The 21,443-nt window shown below is 32.9% G+C and overlaps 1 protein-coding gene across 2 annotated transcripts in view; it reads right to left on the bottom strand.

Moving 5' to 3' along the window:
* The window catches only part of LOC143051807 (uncharacterized), a 36,112-nt gene that overhangs the window by 4,106 nt on the left and 10,563 nt on the right, over nucleotides 1-21,443 (bottom strand). For both annotated transcript variants that reach the window (XM_076224762.1, XM_076224761.1), the window contains exons 6-16: nucleotides 15,525-15,637; nucleotides 14,493-14,624; nucleotides 13,242-13,359; nucleotides 12,531-12,697; nucleotides 9,907-9,990; nucleotides 9,422-9,532; nucleotides 8,978-9,107; nucleotides 8,634-8,740; nucleotides 7,625-7,694; nucleotides 6,743-6,846; nucleotides 3,222-3,297 (exon numbers count right to left, since the gene is read on the bottom strand). In XM_076224762.1, coding sequence (XP_076080877.1) covers nucleotides 3,222-3,297; nucleotides 6,743-6,846; nucleotides 7,625-7,694; nucleotides 8,634-8,740; nucleotides 8,978-9,107; nucleotides 9,422-9,532; nucleotides 9,907-9,990; nucleotides 12,531-12,697; nucleotides 13,242-13,359; nucleotides 14,493-14,624; nucleotides 15,525-15,637 — 1,212 coding nt within the window. The remainder of the gene's footprint in view (nucleotides 1-3,221; nucleotides 3,298-6,742; nucleotides 6,847-7,624; nucleotides 7,695-8,633; nucleotides 8,741-8,977; nucleotides 9,108-9,421; nucleotides 9,533-9,906; nucleotides 9,991-12,530; nucleotides 12,698-13,241; nucleotides 13,360-14,492; nucleotides 14,625-15,524; nucleotides 15,638-21,443) is intronic.

Genomic DNA, 21,443 nt, shown 5'->3' with positions numbered 1-21,443 from the left:
AAAACTATTCAAACAGCAAAACCAATGGTCTAATCTATATATAAAACTCGAAACGAGAAACACATATGAACCACACCAAAAATCAACAACTACTGAACATCAGATTCCTGACTTAGGACAGGTGCAAACAATTGCTGCAGGTTATTACTTGCACAGCAAAAAACAAAAAAAGCAAAGGAACAGCGTTTTTATTGATCCTTTAATACCAAAGAATATAAGACAATGCTTAAAATTTCATACAAACTCATGACACTCATGCTAAACTGGGAGGGAAAAAATACCCTGAAAAATATATTGTTCTGGACAAAGTGACAAATTTACACCTTAACAAGTCTACAACAAGTATGAGATCATATAAAAAGCATTGATCATTATTTTTGTTAGGACTATGCTTATACAAAGATGTATATTTAAGGTAGTACCCAACACCTTGACTAATATCAATTTGTCTCTTTTAATTTTCATAAAATTTTGACTCCGACCCTTTGAAAAATTATAAAAATTTCAAAAAATTTGAACCAACCACTATTATAAAAAATTTTATGGTTATGTAGCAGTTTGACAAACACTTATTTTGATCATTGAGAAGCTTAATATTTCCTCAACAAAACAATGTGGTTAAAACATTAAGCTGATTGTTACAGAGTTATCTCTGTACCTGAATAATTATAAATCTGCTAATCATAGAAATACAGATTTTGGATTATCTACCTTGGAAATACATTTGATTTATGTACACTTATGTCCAATTTATACTGTACATTACAAAGAACTTAAAAAGAGGGATGAAAGATACGAGAGGGACAGTCAAACTCATAGATTGAAAACAAACATGGCTTAAAAAGAAAAAGATAAACAGACGGACAATAGAACACAAGACACAACAAAGAAAACTAAAGACTTAGCAATACAAAACCCACCATAAACAGATGATCTCAGGTTCTCCTGAAGGGTAGGCAGATCCTGTTCCACATGTAGCACCTGTTGTGTTGCTTATGTTTTTACATAACCGGTAAAAAGTCTAATAAGGTAAGGTCACATTTGTAAACTAGAGGCTCTCAAGAGCCTGTATCGCTCACCTGACTCTCCTTGGATTTTTGAAATATATAAAAAAAGATAAAATTTGGTTTAATATTGCATTCCATTCTGTGGTTTCCTAAAAGAAGATATTTGTATGTATTTCTCATGGGGTCCTATGTTAAACTAAGTCCCTCGCTGGCAGCTATCTTGGATGATGGATCAGCTACTAAGTTCCAACACATGGTCAGCACCTCATAAGGAACATTCATGCTATGTTTGGTTTCATTCTATTAAATGGTTCTTTAGAAGAAGACTTTTGTATGCATTTCCCATAGGGTCCTATGTTAAACTAAGTCCCCCACTGGCGGCCATCTTGGATAAAAGATCGGCTACAAAGTAACAACACTTGGTAAGCATCTCATAAGGAACATTCATGCTATATTTGGTTTCATTTCAATCAGTGGTTCTCTAAAAGAAGAAATTTGTATGTATTTCCCATAGGGTCCTATGTTAAACTAAGTCCCTCGCTGGCGGCCATTTTGGATGATGGATGGGCTACAAAGTAACAACACTTGGTCAGCACCTTGTAAGAAACATTTATGCTATGTTTTGTTTCATTCCATTCAGTGGTTCTCTAAAAGAAGTTATTTGTATGCATTTCCAATAGGGTCCTAAGTTAAACTAAGTCCCTCACTGGCAGTCATTTTGGATAATGGATCGGATACAAAGTAACATTTGGTTAGCACCTCGTAAGGAACATTCATGCTATGTTTTGTTTCATTCCATTGAGTGGTTCTCTAAAAGAAGTCATTTGTATGCATTTCCCATAGGGTCCTATGTTAAACTAAGTCCCCTGCTGGCGGCCATTTTGGATGATGCATGGATCGGCTACAAAGTAACAACACTTGGTCAGTACCTCGTTAAGAAGATTCATGCTACGATTTGTTTCATTCCATTCAGCGGTTCTCTAAAAGAAGTCATTTGTGTGCATTTCCCATAGGGTCCTATGTTAAACTAAGTCCCCTGCTGGCAGCCATCTTGGATTATAGATCGGCTACAAAGTAACAACACTTGGTCAGCACCTCATGAGGAACATTCATGCTATGTTTTGTTTCATTCCATTCAGTGGTTCTCTAAAAGAAGTTCAAAATGTAAAAAGTTAACGACCACGACGGATAACAGACGACAGCCACCAAGTGGTGAGAAAAGTACACTTGGCCCTTCATGCCAGGTGAGCTAAAAAAAAAGAATGGGATTGTAGTTACGACATAAGGAACATATCCGATATCTGTGAAACAGTTATTCCATAATGTTCAACCAACCAAGATAGAAATAATCAAGCCTCAGGTTGACCAAAATCTTCATTTTGGTAAAATGTTGGAATGTTAATTAATCAAGACATATTCTTCAAAGAGAAAAAAATAGCAGTAAAAAATGTTTGAATAAAGACCAATTTTGAATCTGAATTAAGAGTGAAAAACAATGTCAGGTAAATTAGCGACTTAAATAATAAGAATCCAACACATTATTGATTGAACCATGATGTTTATGCATTTACCATATATGTACCACAATAACGGGGCTTAAGCCCTCTGCCTTCTCAATATGCCTCTGACAATATTCACGGATTGACAATCAAATTTTGTTTAAGACCTGATATCACATTTTGTTATTACACCTTGTTTTGAGTTTGATGTCATTTTCCTGATATTTTATTTTACAATGATACTATGATGTGTAGAACCAGGGTTTTTAAGATGGGTCATGAAGCTCACCATGTGAATAGATTGTCTATGATTTTGGAAAGGAGAGGAAGTTGAAAGGCAATAATCCGAGAGATAAGATGTAGCCAAAATACTGTAAATTCAGAAATTATTGTATGTATTTATTATTGCGATTTTGTCAATGTACACTAAAATGCGATTGTATTTTTTGCAATATTCAGAAAAATCCTGTTTGATTCATATCAAAAGAATTAAAATGTGAGTTTTAATTATTGCTATGATAACCCTGTTGCATTTCTCGCAAAAATAAAAACATCGCAATATATATCTGAATATACAGTAATCTGTTTATTGCTATCTTCCAAGACGGTATCAATGACCTTGGTTTATGATAATTTGACCGAGAAAAAAACATCATCAGTCGAGTCAACATATTCCTGAAAAATAACTTTCAATACTTTGATAATAATACAATACCTGCACTGTATCCTTGTTCTGATTTCGGGTCAGACTGTACTGATTTCTGTGTATAAAGGGTTGACACTGGAAAATCCTGTCAAACAAAGTATGTTAATGTTATTAACAGGTTGATACCTTAATTGGTGGACTAAAGGATATATATCAAAATGTATATCAAAGTTTGTCAGTCTAAATCATATATAAAAGTTGTCTTGTTGGTCTTTGGGGAAAAATTCATTAAACTACAGAAAATTCATTTTGGCAACTTTGAAACTTTTTATTATTTCTCAAGAATCCAACAGAGCCAGGTGAACACTTACAGTGGTATAAATAATAACAGAGCCAGGTGAACACTTACAGTGGTATATATAATAACAGAGCCAGGTGACGCTTACAGTGGTATACATAATAACAGAGCCAGGTGAACACTTACAGTGGTATACATAATAACAGAGCCAGGTGAACACTTACAGTGGTATATATAATAACAGAGCCAGGTGAACACTTACAGTGGTATAAATAATAACAGAGCCAGGTGAACACTTACAGTGGTATAAATAATAACAGAGCCAGGTGAACACTTACAGTGGTATAAATAATAACAGAGCCAGGTGAACACTTACAGTGGTATACATAATAACAGAGCCAGGTGAACACTTACAGTGGTATATATAATAACAGAGCCAGGTGAACACTTACAGTGGTATAAATAATAACAGAGCCAGGTGAACACTTACAGTGGTATAAATAATAACAGAGCCAGGTGAACACTTACAGTGGTATATATAATAACAGAGCCAGGTGAACACTTACAGTGGTATACATAATAACAGAGCCAGGTGAACACTTACAGTGGTATACATAATAACAGAGCCAGGTGAACACTTACAGTGGTATACAAACAACAAGTGTACATCAATGGATGGAAAAAAATATGCACAAGAAAAACAGATATAAAATTTTAAATAAACAGGTAAACTTATTTAATAAAGGTCAATACAATTTAACAAGATTTTTTTAATTCATCTAAGAATATGGATTTCTTTAAAGTCATGGATACCAAATTTCATTGATTAAGGAAATTTTGGATATTTCATTTTGTAATTTTGTCATAGTCTGCATACAATCCTATAAAAAAAGTAAGTCATGGAAGAATTTAATTTGCTGTTCCCCTGTACCTACAAAAATTGGTACCCATGAATAATTGTGAATCCACAGTTTATAATCATATGAAAAATAAATAAATTGACAGATCAATTAATGATTAATGTCCAGAAGAAAATAAGCACAAGTTGAGATTTTTAGTTTTTACTGTGCCTGCTCCTATGGTAACAGACTGCAGAAACTTTATTGCTAACTCTGAGATGAAAATTCTTTGCTATTTATCTAAACTTCTGCATGTTTTGTAGAGATGCAACACGTACCAATATTCAAATATATTTTGTGTGACCTAGTCAGAGGTGTTTAAATTGATTGATTGTTGGTTGCTTAACCTTAAGTGGCAAATATTTCATGCATTATCAGGACAAGAACAAGTTAACAATAAATACAATAGGTAGGTCTTGTGATAGAGGCCATCCAGGTTGAAGGTAGAGGAAATTTTGACTGCCACTGAAATGAGGTTATATTGGATAGGGACAGAAATTTTGCCTTGCAACAGGCCACCTATGGACCCCTCAAGGGATTGTTGAAAGGGTTCTTAACATGGCACTCTCTTTAAACAGAGGTGTCTCAAACACACAAAACAGCTGACAACAGTCATTAGCAATATTGTTTGGAAGAGATATTTTTTTTTCTATCATACTGATAATTGAGCATTTTAGACAATAAAACTGGTTACCATGGTCAGGGTTTAAGCTAGGATTTTGAGGGCTTTAGTCACTTTTGCGCACTTTTAAAATCAACCTTATTTTGTGTAAAAGCAAGGAACCAATGATGTATATTACTAGCTTCAGATTTTGACTTTGTCAGATTTTAAGGGATTGAGGCACCAGCATGATTGGCAGTTATTGTATGATTTGACTGTATTGGCCATTATTATGAAAGATTCTGACATGGAATCCAGAAATCTAGTTCACAATTTCTCTTCAGTTTGTTCCAGGGGTCATTCCTCATCAACAAAAGTTGGATTCTATTTTTTTTAAAACAAGAAATCACAGCAGAAACTAACTTGCAATGATTATTTCACAATTTTCACTCCCTAATCATTATCCTTATATAAGGTCTAAATCGATATTTGGAAATCATTTCTATCAAGTTAAAATGTGTAAAATCCTTTTGGAACTATTATAATGACTGAAAGGAGGCTGTAAACAAATCAACAATAGATCACGTTTACTACTTTCGGTTTTAAAATGAAACGAAAACGGGAAGTGACACGTGTATAATAAATTCAAAACGAGTCCGGATTCATCAGAAAATTATCATTTTTCGATTTAAATATATATTTGTCTCTCTCGTTAAATTGATTCTAAATGATTTCGTATTTTACGTTTTTAATGTCTATAAATAGTCAAAGGAATACTTTCACGCATGCGTAGAACACAATACAGGAAGCACCTGTTTAACTCGTGAAAGTTTTGAATAAACACATTAAAGTTCTTTATTTTAAAATGGAAATTGCCGAAAGTTTTTGATGAAAATTTAAATCAAATATGACGAAAATGCCTTCGAATGACGAATCTACGACAAACGAACTTCAGATTGTGATCGTTTGAGAAATATTGAAATTCAATGCGAACTGTCCGGGTTGTTACATTTTTTATTAAATGACGAAACTATACTCCTGGTTGTTGAAATGCTGACTGACTGATCTTCCTGGGGAAATAATAATGATGGTCATTCAATTATTGGGGTTTATTGATAATTAACGGATTGGTGACCCATCCGATGGCGATAAGCGGATTAGTTGTAATCACAACTTGTAACACCTGTTGAAAATGTTAATTACCTGGAGGTCATAAACTTGTCAAAAACATGAAGACAGGTAGATTTATAGTTTTTATTGCGAAATTTTTTTTACACTTTCAAAATTAAAGTGACGAAATTGATTTGAAATACTTTCGTCAATGAGAAAACCCTTTCGTAAAATACGAAAGTGACGAGCGCTAGCAAAATCACTGACCATGGTCCAACTTTAAAAATGTATTGTTCCAGGAGAGATAACTCTATCATTTTTTTTATAACAAAAAAAGGTCTCATTCTAATTGGTAACACAACAGATTTTCTATTGTATCTTTTGTTTCATTAGATCACTATCTTTTTTAAAAACTTTATCTAAATCCCTTACATGTTTATTTAACCATACAAAAATTAATTTTTTTTTAAGGTCAAGCCAAAATGGCAATCTGAAACATCAAGTGAAACATGTGGTACTTCATCTGGATAACCAGAGATCATGTTTATAAGTAATATTAATTACTACTACCTTTTCAACATTATTAAATCTTACTGGTAAAATGAACATAAGCTCAAACAGATCTATTACATGATGGCGAATTTTCAATGGTATTTTTAAATGTAGTATAATATCAACAAACCTTATTATCTACAGTAAACAATGTTCCAGTTGTGACTGCTGTCTGAAGGTTGTTAAAGGCCTCCTCTAAGCTAGGTGTTCTGTCTACGTTACTCCATCTTCCTGCTGTAAAACATTTATCAAGTTTTTAATTTTTAGACAAATTTTCTCTATTCTTTATTTTTGTCCCTTTATTCTGCACTGTTTGCACATTATAATTATATTCTATAAATCCCATCTTGAACTTATGTATGATGTATTTAATAATTTTTTTGTTATGAATATCATATTTCTGGGTTTCTTTTTGTTTTTTGTTTCTTGTTTTAATTTCAGTAAAAAAGATTTAAGGTGGCTGGTGTGTCTTTATCAAAATCCATATTTTTTTTTAATAATTTGTCCTAATGTGGTTTTTATCATGGTTTTTTTTTTTGAATAATATAATAAAGAACATGGTTCAATGAACCTTTTTTAGGCTACAAAAATTTACTCCAAGTATCATCTTAACCATTGTATGCTAAATTATTATGTTTTCTTCTATGTAATTTTTTTCAATTGATTTTAGAGAATTAAGTATTTCTTAAATAAATGTTTAAAGTAGGAGGCACCTTTGCAGGATTTCAATTTTTTCAACAGAAAGGAACATTAAAAAGATCATGGCTCTATAAATACAAACAATTGCTATGTTTATGGTAAACTTTTAAACATTAAATATACAAAATTAAACAAATAATATTGAATTCATAGAACAATTTTAGAGACAAATTAGCATCAAATTGGTTAAAATTTTACTGTGATTCATCAAAATATTCTTATCATATTCATCAAAGGTCTCAAATAACAATAGTTATTGTAATGGAATCTCCAAACATTGAATATTTCTTATTCATATTTAAACAATATTTACCTGGCATGGGTGATTTATTCAGAAGAATAAAATATGCACTGATAGTTTGGTCTATTAAGCCCTTGGTAAGCTACAATTAAAATTACTTACAATTATAAATCAGCACTCTAAAAATTTCAAACACTGAACGACTACACAATTTATTTGAGTATTGTCTGCAGTGTGTAAGATGGCATTTTTATACATTAGAAATCTGTAGACCAGGTAAAAATTACAAATGAATTTGCTTGGTTCTAAAGTCAATATTAATATGTCCTTCCTGATAGAAAATTTAACAACTACTTTACATTTTTTAATAGAAAGGGAGACAACTCTAAACAATACTCTATACAATTATTTTTTCTGACTAAAATACTAATTAACAAATCGAGCCATGATGGAAGCCATCCATTCTTGTCTGGAACATTTCTTTCTCTTTGTTGATGACATTTTTGTAGGATTTTTGTCATATTAGTTGTACTGTGACTTTTTTTTCAAAGTATCACAAGCTTTTTTTTTTACTTTTAGTTCATTTGTATGTTTCTAAGTTTTGTGTGGCATCCATACTTGTATACATTATTGTTAAGAGGCCAGATGGTGCTGGATTTTCTCGCTGTGTTCATACCTGCCAACTGTCACTATTTGTGGGTGATTTCCCCCATGGAGGCTCCCAAATAGAAATTTTGAAAGAGCAATTTTGTCCACAATTTAAACAAAACAATAAATTTTATAATGGCTATAGGCTTGTAAGAGTTTGAAGAAGCCAAAAACAACATTAAAATTAATTTGAAGACCCCCTTGCTGGTTTTGTAGGACTATAGGACGTATCTTGCACATAAAGCCCCCATGGGTATTTTGAAAAGTAGGCAGGTTTGTGTGTTGAAGACCCATGGGTGGCCCAGGGCTGTTTTCTGTTCTCTGGTTGATTTTTGTGTTTTTGAAACATTCCTCGTTTCCATTCTTAAGAAAATTAGTACCCAAGAAATTAAACAATTCCAGAGCATCTACTTTTATTGATATTTATACCTACATACAGATCTGAGATCCTTGTTGGTGATACTTTAGCTGTTTTACTCAGGAACTGGTGGAGATGATTAAGGTACAGCGATTTCTGAGACAAAATGGCTGCTGGATCATCTACAAAAAGTTTGACGTTGTCATGATTGCATGAAATGTTTTAATGTGTTGCATAAAAGATTCCATGGTGTCCTATAGTTGTAACTTCTTTGGGAATTTGACGGTACCAATGCAATTTTACTGGTTACCCAGAGTGCTCATTATACTTTTCTTGTGCACTTGGAAATCATAAATTTTTCTCTCACACAAATTAAAAGGTTGTCCTACATTTTCTTTCTATCATGTGTTCAACCATACCTGCTTTAATTGCTACATGTAACTGTTTAAAAGATGAATCACTATTGTAACACTTCCTGATGTCAAATCTGGATGGATCTATTCTGTTTGGACGGAAGTTATAGATGTTGGTAAAACTTTCTACTTTTAACTGAAAAAGAAGAGAACAAAATTAAACAACCACTGAAATACCATTTTCTCAATACATGAAAATGTAAACATTACTGACGTCATAGGCAAAATATCAAGAAGCAGAATATCAATGGTCTTTCAAACTTGGAGGAAGTTTCTAGGCCGAATCTCATCTTGAGGCTGTCGTACTTCCATTAGATTGCAGCTGTGTCCTCTTGTTTGAAAAACTGTTCTTGAAACGACATATGAAAGAAATGCTCTGACATAAACATTTTTTTTTATCTGGATTAAAAGCAAAACTCTTCTGGAAATAAAATAATATCTAATTTTAACCTTTAAGCCATCCTGTCCTCTGTGAACATCATTTACAGAGACATATACTCCTACAGGAACTGGTTGCAATACAGGGTTAGAAGTTCTTGATATTGGTCCTTTCTTCTTATCCTTAAATAAAATCAAGCACATTCAGCTATACTGTGTACACAGGTTTAAAGTGATCAAAATCTTGCTCAATCTGATTAAAACTTGAAGACTATACTGTGACTCAGATAAACAACAGCAATACAAACACTATTCCTTTGCTTTTGGTTTTGTAGAGAGCTTGCATTTTTTGTGTAATGTCTTAATACCAGTATTTCTTCTTATTGAATGAAAAAGCAACTCTTTATTGGCAATTAACGACAGAAAAAAGACCTGTAGCAAGAGAGTCTATTTTTTATATTCTTTCTTCAGAATAATAATATCAATTTCTGCAATGATTTCTAAATTTACAGTATTTAAAAATAAAATAAAACAATACATTAAATAACAATACAAACCAGAAGGAAATAAATCTCATGTTTGAAGTTTGTCACATTGTCTACTTTGCCCCAAGACTCCACATTTAAATCTCGGTATAATTTCTGAAAAATATAAATTATCTCAAGTAGAAACCAGATGCTCCGCAGGGCGTAGCTTTATACGACCGCAGAGGTTGAACCCTGAACGGTTAGGGCAAGTATGGACACAACATTCAAGCTGGATTCAGCTCTAAATTTGGATTGTGATTAAATAGTTGACACAGCATAGGTTTCTGACACAGAATGAATGTGTTCTAATGAACTTAAAATTTTTGTTTCTCTTAGAGCAATTCACTATGCTGTTGAATATTAATCCTCTCAAAAAAATGTTTGAAGAAATTTTCTTTTTTATTTATGAAATTTCAAATGAGAAAAATTGAACCCAATTTTTTTAATCACATCCCCCTTTCCCTTATTCCAAAACTAATCTCTATTAAAATTTCTAATGGAGTTTGCAACAATAACTACTCATTTAAATACATCATAAAATATTAAGATGTAAAAAAACTGCTTGTTATCACTGAATGGTAAAGATTATTTTAATTTATCAGTTGGTAGTAAAAAGTGAATATACATTGTATATTGTATATAACAAAGATTTAAGTTGATTCTGGACAAAGAAAGATAACTCCAATTAAAAAAAAATCTTGCTATTGCACAATATTTTGCAATTAAATATTTCTTGCTTACTATTCTGGACAAAGAAAGATAACTCTAATTAAAAAAAAATTTGATATTTCACAATATTGTGCAATTAGATATTTCTTGCCATTGCGCAATACTGTGCAATTGAAAAGACTTGCTATTGCACAATACTTAATATAATAATTTTAGATCCTGATTTGGACCAACTTGAAAACTGGGCCCATAATAAAAAATCTAAGTACATTTTTGGATTCAGCATATCAAAGAACTTCAAGATTTCAATTTTTGTTAAAATCAGACTAAGTTTAATTTTGGACCCTTTGGACTTTAGTGTAGACCAATTTGAAAACAGGACCAAAAATGAAGAATCTACATACACAGTTAGATTTGGTATATCAAAGAACCCCATTTATTCAATTTTTGATGAAATCAAACAAAGTTTAATTTTGGACCCCGATTTGGACCAACTTGAAAACTGGGCCAATAATCAAGAATCTAAGTACATTTTTAGATTCAGCATATCAAAGAACCTAACTGATTCATTTTTTGTCAAAATCAAACTAAGTTTAATTTTGGACCCTTTGGACCTTAATGTAGACCAATTTGAAAACGGGACCAAAAGTTAAGAATCTACATACACAGTCATGACAGTTAGATTCAGCATATCAAAGAACCCCAATTATTCAATTTTGATGAAATCAAACAGAAGTTTAATTTCGGACCCTTTGGGCCCCTTATTATGTTGGGACCAAAACTCCCAAAATCAAACCCAACCTTTCTTTTATGGTCATAAACCTTGTGTTTAAATTTCATAGATTTCTATTTACTTATACTAACGTTATGGTGCGAAAACCAAGAAAAATGCTTATTTGGGTCCCTTTTTGGCCCCTAATTCCTAAACTGTTGGGACCTAAACTCCCAAAATCAATACCAACCTTCCTTTTGTAGTCATTAACATTGTGTTTAAATTTCATTGATTTCTATTTACTTAAACTAATGTTATTGTGTGAAAACCAAGAATAATGCTTATTTGGGCCCTTTTTTGGCCCCTAATTCCTAAACTGTTGAGACCAAAACTCCCAAAATCAATCCCAACCGTTCTTTTGTGGTCATAAACCTTGTGTCAAAATTTCATAGATTTCTATTAACTTAAACTAAAGTTATAGTGCGAAAACCAAGAAAAGGCTTATTTGGGCCCTTTTTGGCCCCTAATTCCTAAAATGTTGGGACCAAAACTCCCAAAATCAATACCAACCTTCCTTTTGTGGTCATAAACCTTGTGTTAAAATTTCATAGATTTCCATTCACTTTTACTAAAGTTAGAGTGCGAAAACTAAAAGTATTCGGACGCCGGACGACGACGACGACGACGACGACGACGACGACGCCGACGCCAACGTGATAGCAATATACGACGAAAATTTTTTCAAAATTTGCGGTCGTATAAAAAATCAGCAATCTGTATTAATATCTAACTTTGGTCATACATAAAGATACAATCTTAACAATCATCTTTTTGCAATGAGGAAATCCCAAAGTCATTACCCTGAGAAAACATTGTCAAATGAGGCGAGGGGTAACATTTTTCTCTATCACCTTCTCTGATAGGCAGTCATAACGGCACATTCATTTTGATCCAAAATTTTAGATTTAAAGTAATAAACTATGACATCTTTTACATACCAACCAATCATGTTAAAAAGAAAACACATACTTGATCAAGTGCCACCATGAAGGTTTATAATGTAGTATTTGTCATAGGATAGATGAGTAAATTATCTCCCAAATACTAACCAATCAAAATCTGGCATTTTGACATGAAGTATAATAATTTTAATATTGGTTTTAAGCAGCAATCAGTATATTTTTCTTTGAAAAATGTGAAAGAGTTCAAAATTCATTAGCATGTAAAACTTTTGCCTTTATCCATATAGGGAAAAATACACTGCAAAAGTTACCTTTCCCTGATAAAGCATGGTGGAATAATTCACATCTAATAGAGCTATGGGATGTCTCATTTCAGGTGGTAACAGATAGCTTGGTCTTGGGATGAGATCATTAAAGCTTGCTGTTAACTCTGTTACACTACAATTACCATATAAACTGTCTATTACATACTGTACTCCTGTAAATATAAAAAACCCATGTATAATAGGGTGTGAATAAGTTTAAACTGGCAGTCAAATTAGTACAACTTTGGCAACCACAGATGCAGATCTATTTCTTTTAAAAAAGGGGTCTGGGACCATATTTAGGTTATGTTAGGTGGAATATGTAAAAAGTCTCTGCATGAACAATATTTGTAGCTCCTTAAGGCTATCCTAAAACTGGCTCCAACCAATTCCGAACTTCTACAAATCAGAGAATACATTTGTGGTGTGAAGTATTTTAAACTAGCAATCAATTACTTCTGTAACCGTACTGAACTCAGAGAATCAAGAATTGGCTTTAAAATTTAAAAGGGGGGACAACTCTGTAACACTTCAGTAAAGTTGACCTCCTGCAAAGATTTATTTTTCACACACAAAATTATATAGGGCAGGGGTTGCATTTAAATAAGAATTAAATGCTTCTTATTATAACTTTTTGGGTGAACAGATAGTTAAGGGTAACACTTAATTTCCCCATTACCTATGGCAGGGGCATATAAGGTTTAAATTCAGTCTCACCTAAATTAAAATCTTGTATCAAACTAATGCTGTCATTACCATATACTTTTCTAAGACCATTGGAGGGAACCTTTGATAAATCAAGTCTGGCAATCTGGGATGTAAAATCGTAATCTACCTAAAACAATACAAGCATGTTAAAAGTAAGTAGTTGTCCTTATTTGTGATTTATATTCAACATAAAAACAAACACAACTATCAAAAGTTAAGAGCTTTCCTCCTTTTAATGGCCTGTGGGGGAAAGGGACAAACTTAAAAACATTTGTATTTGCCTTGACTTCCATTCTATATACATAGAATATATCTTTTGTTTGTCCTCCAAGTAACTTGATGTTGCTTGCAGTTCTTGGATAATCTGTGTAAATTGACTTCCAACCTTCAAGACTCTCAGGAATTTATAAATTGTAAAGGAATAGGGGTGTTTTTGAAAACTGTATATATATTTTGTGATTTTTGAGGTGTAACATGAGGGTACCCAAATTGCACCTATTTTGATAGTTTTTTAACCTACGTTTATTTATGCTTCAGACAAAAGTTCTCATTATGTGTTTATTTTGTAGATGTATCATTATTTACTATATGATTTCACCAAATTAATTTTGAATCCATATAGAATCATAGAAAAATTGGTCTGAAATGACCTCCAAACCATCAATGATTCTGTAATGAGGAGTACCCAAATTGCATCCATGCTTAAATTTGCATCGTCAAAAGTCGAATAATAGAGCTTTTGTTTAATTCCTTCAAATATTTTTAACAATTGGATATTAGTCCATGCTTACTCTTCATTTTTTAAGAAATGGATACTTGTAAAACACATTGTATTTAATAGTTTAAAAAGATGACGTTTTGATGACGTCGCATGGCGAAGTTTCCAAACATTTTGCTTTTTCAGTACCGGTAAACACTCCATCTGTTGATAGTACTATGAAGTTTTGTGTATATTTAAATACTTTTACCTATGTAAATAGACATGCATAGTATCAAATAATAAATATACAAATCGTTTTGTCTCTAGGAAATCTCGTAAGATTTCCGCTGCTATTTTTGCTAAATAGTTGCAATTTGGGTCCTCGGTGCAATTTGGGAACCGTTACGTTAAGATTGTTGTCTTGATGATAACCATAAAATCTTAATTTTTAATTAAGAGAGTTAAGACAAGAATTTCTTTCTCAATTTATCTAAATTGCTTTGTAAGTTTTGAAATTTAGATTTGAAATACTATTCAACAATGTAAACACTATTACAAACCTGAATATACACAGGATCCTCCAGTTTAGTATTTGTTCTACTCATTTTCTCCATACCAAAACTAACTTGATCAGCCATTTTAGGAACTGCTTTCATTTCCTGAGAACCAGTACAAATAATGCTTGGTGGGATCTGTAAAAACAAACACATTAAAATATTGTTTCATAATAGAATTTGAATACAAATTATTTCAATAAGAGGACAGAGGAGAAAACTGGAATGAAATACTGCACAAAAATGTACTGTGTTGAGCTGTAGTGCGTTTCTTCATAATTTAAAATAAAACACATACAATTGTGTAACAAGAATGGCTAGAAAAAAGGTTGACACACTCCTGCAATATTGAATTAAAGAAACAAAACAAAACAAAAACAAGTCAAATTGTAGGTCATACAAAATATGTAAGCCAAGGTGCACATGTTCATGTACATGTAAACAAGAATTTGTCCACAGTACACAGATGCCACAACCACACTATCATTTTCTATGTTCAGTGGACCGTGAAATTGGTGTAAAAACTCGTGGCATGAAAATTAGAAAGATCATATCATAGGGAACATGTGTACTAAGTTTCAAGTTGATTGGACTTCAACTAAATCAAAAACTACCTTGACTAAAATCTTTAACCTGAAGTGGGACAGACTGACGGATGAACTAACAAACGGACCCACAGACAAGAAAACATAATGCAGAGAAATGGGGCATAAAAATTAACATGCTGAAAATATTCAACATATGTGGGGTAAACATCAATTAGACCTTATAGCTATTTGGGAATTTGCGACACTAGAACTATTGACTTCATACAACAATCACTTTTTGTTTAATGTGTCAGACATTTTCTATTGTGATGACAAAATATGAAAGTAACCTTTTAAATGTACAGTAGTAGCCGTCAAATAGTGCAAAGTTATATAAAAATATCATCAAACAGATATCCATTGATTACAGTTTTCTAAAATTATGGACAAGCATCCACATCATATCCAATTATCACATGTCAGGGAGAAAAGTAAAATACATGGATCTAACCTGAAAAACTGATAGGTCCTTTATTGGTCCAGGTTCAAACTTTACAAACTCATAAACATGGTTGAAATTGTGTGTACCATTTAATATCACATTATTCTGGTCTACATTGGATGCTACAAAAATATACAAATATTAGCAATCAATTAACTATACAAATAAAGCTGTACAGAAAAAAACATTCAATAAAAATATTTTCCTGTCTACAATGGTTGCTACAAAAATATAAACATATCCGCTGAAAGGAGTAGGTCCGGTAAGGGCCGATTTTGGCCTCAAATTTCAGGTTCATCTAACGAAAGTTTTTGGACACTTTTAAACACTGAAGTGTCTATTTCAATTGATTCGATTAGTTTATGTAAAAGATTTTAATTGATTTAGTCATTAAAACGCTCTGATTCAAGCTTAAATATGAAAAATCTTTCAAATATGCCCAAAAACGTCACTTTTCAGATGGTTTTTGTCAAAAATGAAAGTGTTCATCCTCATCCTTTATATATGTTTTGTATTATCATCAAATACAACTTACATTTCAATATTATGAATGAACACGAATGCGGCCACTTTCATTTTACACGGAAACCGTCTAAAAATTAACCAAAATGCTAAAATTTTGAAGATTTCAGTAATTTAGCATGACTTAATGATGCTAGAACACGATATTTTTGAATTGTATTGTCAAAAACAGCTCATATTTATGAAGCAGAAGCATTTTACTTTCCAAAATATAGCTTAAAGATTACATTTTCACAATTTTCTAAAACAGCTATATTTTTGGGCCAAAAAGGGGTCTTACTGAACCTACTCCTTTATTCACATGGCATTCATATTATTATTTGATAGGTTATGAAAAATATACACCTTTTTGCTTTGAAAGTGTGTGGCAGCAAACCTTTCCTACCCAGTCCTTATTATATATAAATACTCAGCCCTACGTTATCTTTGAATGTGAAAATTTGTTTCAGCAAATAGAAATTAAGCTACCAAATATTTAAAGTATATAATTTTTTTATACAGACAGGGCTCGACAAAAACGCTTGTCCGATTGTACAGTACCAGAGGAAAAAAAGGTCAGACAAGTAAAACCTATATCAAGCTTGTCCGATGGGACAAGTAAAATTATTCAGCAGAAAATAAATTTAATCCAACTATGAACTAAGTAATTATAAACAAAAAACAAGAAAAGAAGATTTTACAAGTATTTAAAATTTGACATGTTTACTTGCAATAGATAATTTAAAACTGGTTCTTTGTAAGGTACTTTTAAACAACTAAAAGGCATACTACATTCGGAAACCAGTCTTACTGATCCGAATAAGCGTTGCCCTTTGTAGATAAGGTTACTTTACAAGACAGTTCCTCACCAGCACAGAAACAATTCGCCTCCAAGTTAAATAGACAGTTTGCCACCGTAGGAGACATATTTAAGACATGATTAATAGACAGTTTGCCACCGTAGGGGACATATTTAATAGACATGATTAATAGACAGTTTGCCACCGTAGGAGACATATTTTATAGACATGATTAATAGACAGTATGCCACCTTGGGAGACATATTGAATAGACATGATTAATAGACAGTTTGCGACAGAAGGAGACATATTTAATAAACATGATTAATAGACAGTTTGCCATAGTAGGAGACATATTTAATAGACATGATTAATAGACAGTTGGCCACCGTAGGAGACATATTGAATAGACATGATTAATAGACAGTTTGCCACAGTAGGAGACATATTTAATAGACATGATTAATAGACAGTTTGCCACCGTAGGAGACATACTTAAAAGACATGATTAATAGACAGCTGGCCACTGTAGGAGACATATTCAATAGACAGGATTAATAGACAGTTGTCCACTGTAGGAGACATATTTAATAGACATGATTAATAGATAGTTGGCCACTGTAGGAGACATATTTAATAGACATGATTAATAGACAGTTTGCCACCGTAGGAGACATACTTAAAAGACATGATTAATAGACAGCTGGCCACTGTAGGAGACATATTCAATAGACATGATTAATAGACAGTTGTCCACTGTAGGAGACATATTTAATAGACATGATTAATAGACAGTTGGCCACCGTAGGAGACATACATATATTTAATAGACAGTTGGCCACCGTAGGAGACATACATATATTTAATAGACAGTTGGCCACCGTAGGAGACACAAATATATTTAATAGACAGTTTGCCACTGTAGGAGACATATTTGATAGACATGATTAATAGACAGTTGGCCACCGTAGGAGACATACATATATTTAATAGACAGTTGGTCACCGTAGGAGACACATTTAATAAACAGTTTGCCACTGTAGGAGACATATTTAATAGACATGATTAATAGACAGTTAGCCACCGTAGGAGACATATTTAATAGACATGATTAATAGACAGTTTGTCACCGTAGGAGACATACTTAAAAGACATGATTAATAGACAGCTGGCCACTGTAGGAGACATATTCAATAGACATGATTAATAGACAGTTGTCCACTGTAGGAGACATATTTAATAGACATGATTAATAGACAGATGGCCACCGTAGGAGACATACATATATTTAATAGACAGTTGGCCACCGTAGGAGACATACAAATATTTGATAGACAGTTTGCCACTGTAGGAGACATATTTGATAGACATGATTAATAGACAGTTGGCCACCTTAGGAGACATACATATATTTAATAGACAGTTGGTCACAGTAGGAGACACATTTAATAGACAGTTTGCCACTGTAGGAGTCATATTTAATAGACATGATTAATAGACAGTTGGCCACCGTAGGAGACATACATATATTTAATAGACAGTTGGTCACCGTAGGAGACACATTTAATAGACAGTTTGCCACTGTAGGAGACATATTTAATAGACATGATTAATAGACAGTTAGCCACCGTAGGAGACATATTTAATAGACATGATTAATAGACAGTTTGTCACCGTAGGAGAGATATTTAAAAGACATGATTAATAGACAGTTGGCCACTGTAGGAGACATATTCAATAGACATGACTAATAGACAGTTGTCCACTGTAGGAGACATATTTAATAGACATGATTAATAGACAGTTGGCCACCGTAGGAGACATACATATATATTATATAGACAGTTGGTCACCGTAGGAGACATACATATATTTAATAGACAGTTTGCCACTGTAGGAGACATATTTGATAGACATGATTAATAGACAGTTGGCCACCTTAGGAGACATACATATATTTAATAGACAGTTGGTCACAGTAGGAGACACATTTAATAGACAGTTTGCCACTGTAGGAGTCATATTTAATAGACATGATTAATAGACAGTTGGCCACCGTAGGAGACATACATATATTTAATAGACAGTTGGTCACCGTAGGAGACACATTTAATAGACAGTTTGCCACTGTAGGAGACATATTTAATAGACATGATTATAGACAGTTAGCCACCGTAGGAGACATATTTAATAGACATGATTAATAGACAGTTTGTCACCGTAGGAGAGATATTTAAAAGACATGATTAATAGACAGTTGGCCACTGTAGGAGACATATTCAATAGACATGACTAATAGACAGTTGTCCACTGTAGGAGACATATTTAATAGACATGATTAATAGACAGTTTGCCACCGTAGGGGACATATTTAATAGACATGATTAATAGACAGTTTGCCACCGTAGGAGACATATTTTATAGACATGATTAATAGACAGTATGCCACCTTGGGAGACATATTGAATAGACATGATTAATAGACAGTTTGCGACAGAAGGAGACATTTAATAAACATGATTAATAGACAGTTTGCCACAGTAGGAGACATATTTAATAGACATGATTAATAGACAGTTGGCCACCGTAGGAGACATATTGAATAGACATGATTAATAGACAGTTTGCCACAGTAGGAGACATATTTAATAGACATGATTAATAGACAGTTTGCCACCGTAGGAGACATACTTAAAAGACATGATTAATAGACAGCTGGCCACTGTAGGAGACATATTCAATAGACAGGATTAATAGACAGTTGTCCACTGTAGGAGACATATTTAATAGACATGATTAATAGATAGTTGGCCACTGTAGGAGACATATTTAATAGACATGATTAATAGACAGTTTGCCACCGTAGGAGACATACTTAAAAGACATGATTAATAGACAGCTGGCCACTGTAGGAGACATATTCAATAGACATGATTAATAGACAGTTGTCCACTGTAGGAGACATATTTAATAGACATGATTAATAGACAGTTGGCCACCGTAGGAGACATACATATATTTAATAGACAGTTGGCCACCGTAGGAGACATACATATATTTAATAGACAGTTGGCCACCGTAGGAGACATAAATATATTTAATAGACAGTTTGCCACTGTAGGAGACATATTTGATAGACATGATTAATAGACAGTTGGCCACCGTAGGAGACATACATATATTTAATAGACAGTTGGTCACCGTAGGAGACACATTTAATAAACAGTTTGCCACTGTAGGAGACATATTTAATAGACATGATTAATAGACAGTTAGCCACCGTAGGAGACATATTTAATAGACATGATTAATAGACAGTTTGTCACCGTAGGAGACATACTTAAAAGACATGATTAATAGACAGCTGGCCACTGTAGGAGACATATTCAATAGACATGATTAATAGACAGTTGTCCACTGTAGGAGACATATTTAATAGACATGATTAATAGACAGATGGCCACCGTAGGAGACATACATATATTTAATAGACAGTTGGCCACCGTAGGAGACATACAAATATTTGATAGACAGTTTGCCACTGTAGGAGACATATTTGATAGACATGATTAATAGACAGTTGGCCACCTTAGGAGACATACATATATTTAATAGACAGTTGGTCACAGTAGGAGACACATTTAATAGACAGTTTGCCACTGTAGGAGTCATATTTAATAGACATGATTAATAGACAGTTGGCCACCGTAGGAGACATACATATATTTAATAGACAGTTGGTCACCGTAGGAGACACATTTAATAGACAGTTTGCCACTGTAGGAGACATATTTAATAGACATGATTAATAGACAGTTAGCCACCGTAGGAGACATATTTAATAGACATGATTAATAGACAGTTTGTCACCGTAGGAGAGATATTTAAAAGACATGATTAATAGACAGTTGGCCACTGTAGGAGACATATTCAATAGACATGACTAATAGACAGTTGTCCACTGTAGGAGACATATTTAATAGACATGATTAATAGACAGTTGGCCACCGTAGGAGACATACATATATATTATATAGACAGTTGGTCACCGTAGGAGACATACATATATTTAATAGACAGTTTGCCACTGTAGGAGACATATTTGATAGACATGATTAATAGACAGTTGGTCACTGTAGGAGACATATTTAATAGACATGATTAAAAGACAGTTGGCCACCATATACTAGTACATATTTAATAGACAGGATTAATAGACAGTTTGGCAACCCTGGAGACATTTCAGGACCAAGACAAATCAGTACCTCGTTTTCCTACCTTTGTTGCTTTATAATAAATACCATACCGGTAATTTTTTTAACAAAAATATTTTTTAAATGAAAATGAAGAAATTCTTTACCATAAATTTACAGAATCATATTCATGATATTTGATCATATGTAGAAAAAAACAATACTTGCAATATGGTGGCCTATACGGCCTAGCCAAGATCAGATGTGCATTTCATATTGGGTCTATGTTATAGGCATGTAAAGACAAGAAGATAAACTTTACATAAGTAATACATCTTTGAACTGAAGAAGAGAATGTAGGGTTTCACAATGAATATCAAATATCATGTATAGGTGTTACCGTTTTGAAAAAATACACTAAAATACACGCTGAA

Source organism: Mytilus galloprovincialis, chromosome 11 (genome assembly GCF_965363235.1).
Source record: "Mytilus galloprovincialis chromosome 11, xbMytGall1.hap1.1, whole genome shotgun sequence".
NCBI lineage: Eukaryota > Metazoa > Mollusca > Bivalvia > Mytilida > Mytilidae > Mytilus > Mytilus galloprovincialis.
Note: the sequence above shows the minus strand (reverse complement) of the source record. Positions and strands in the feature narration are given on the sequence as shown.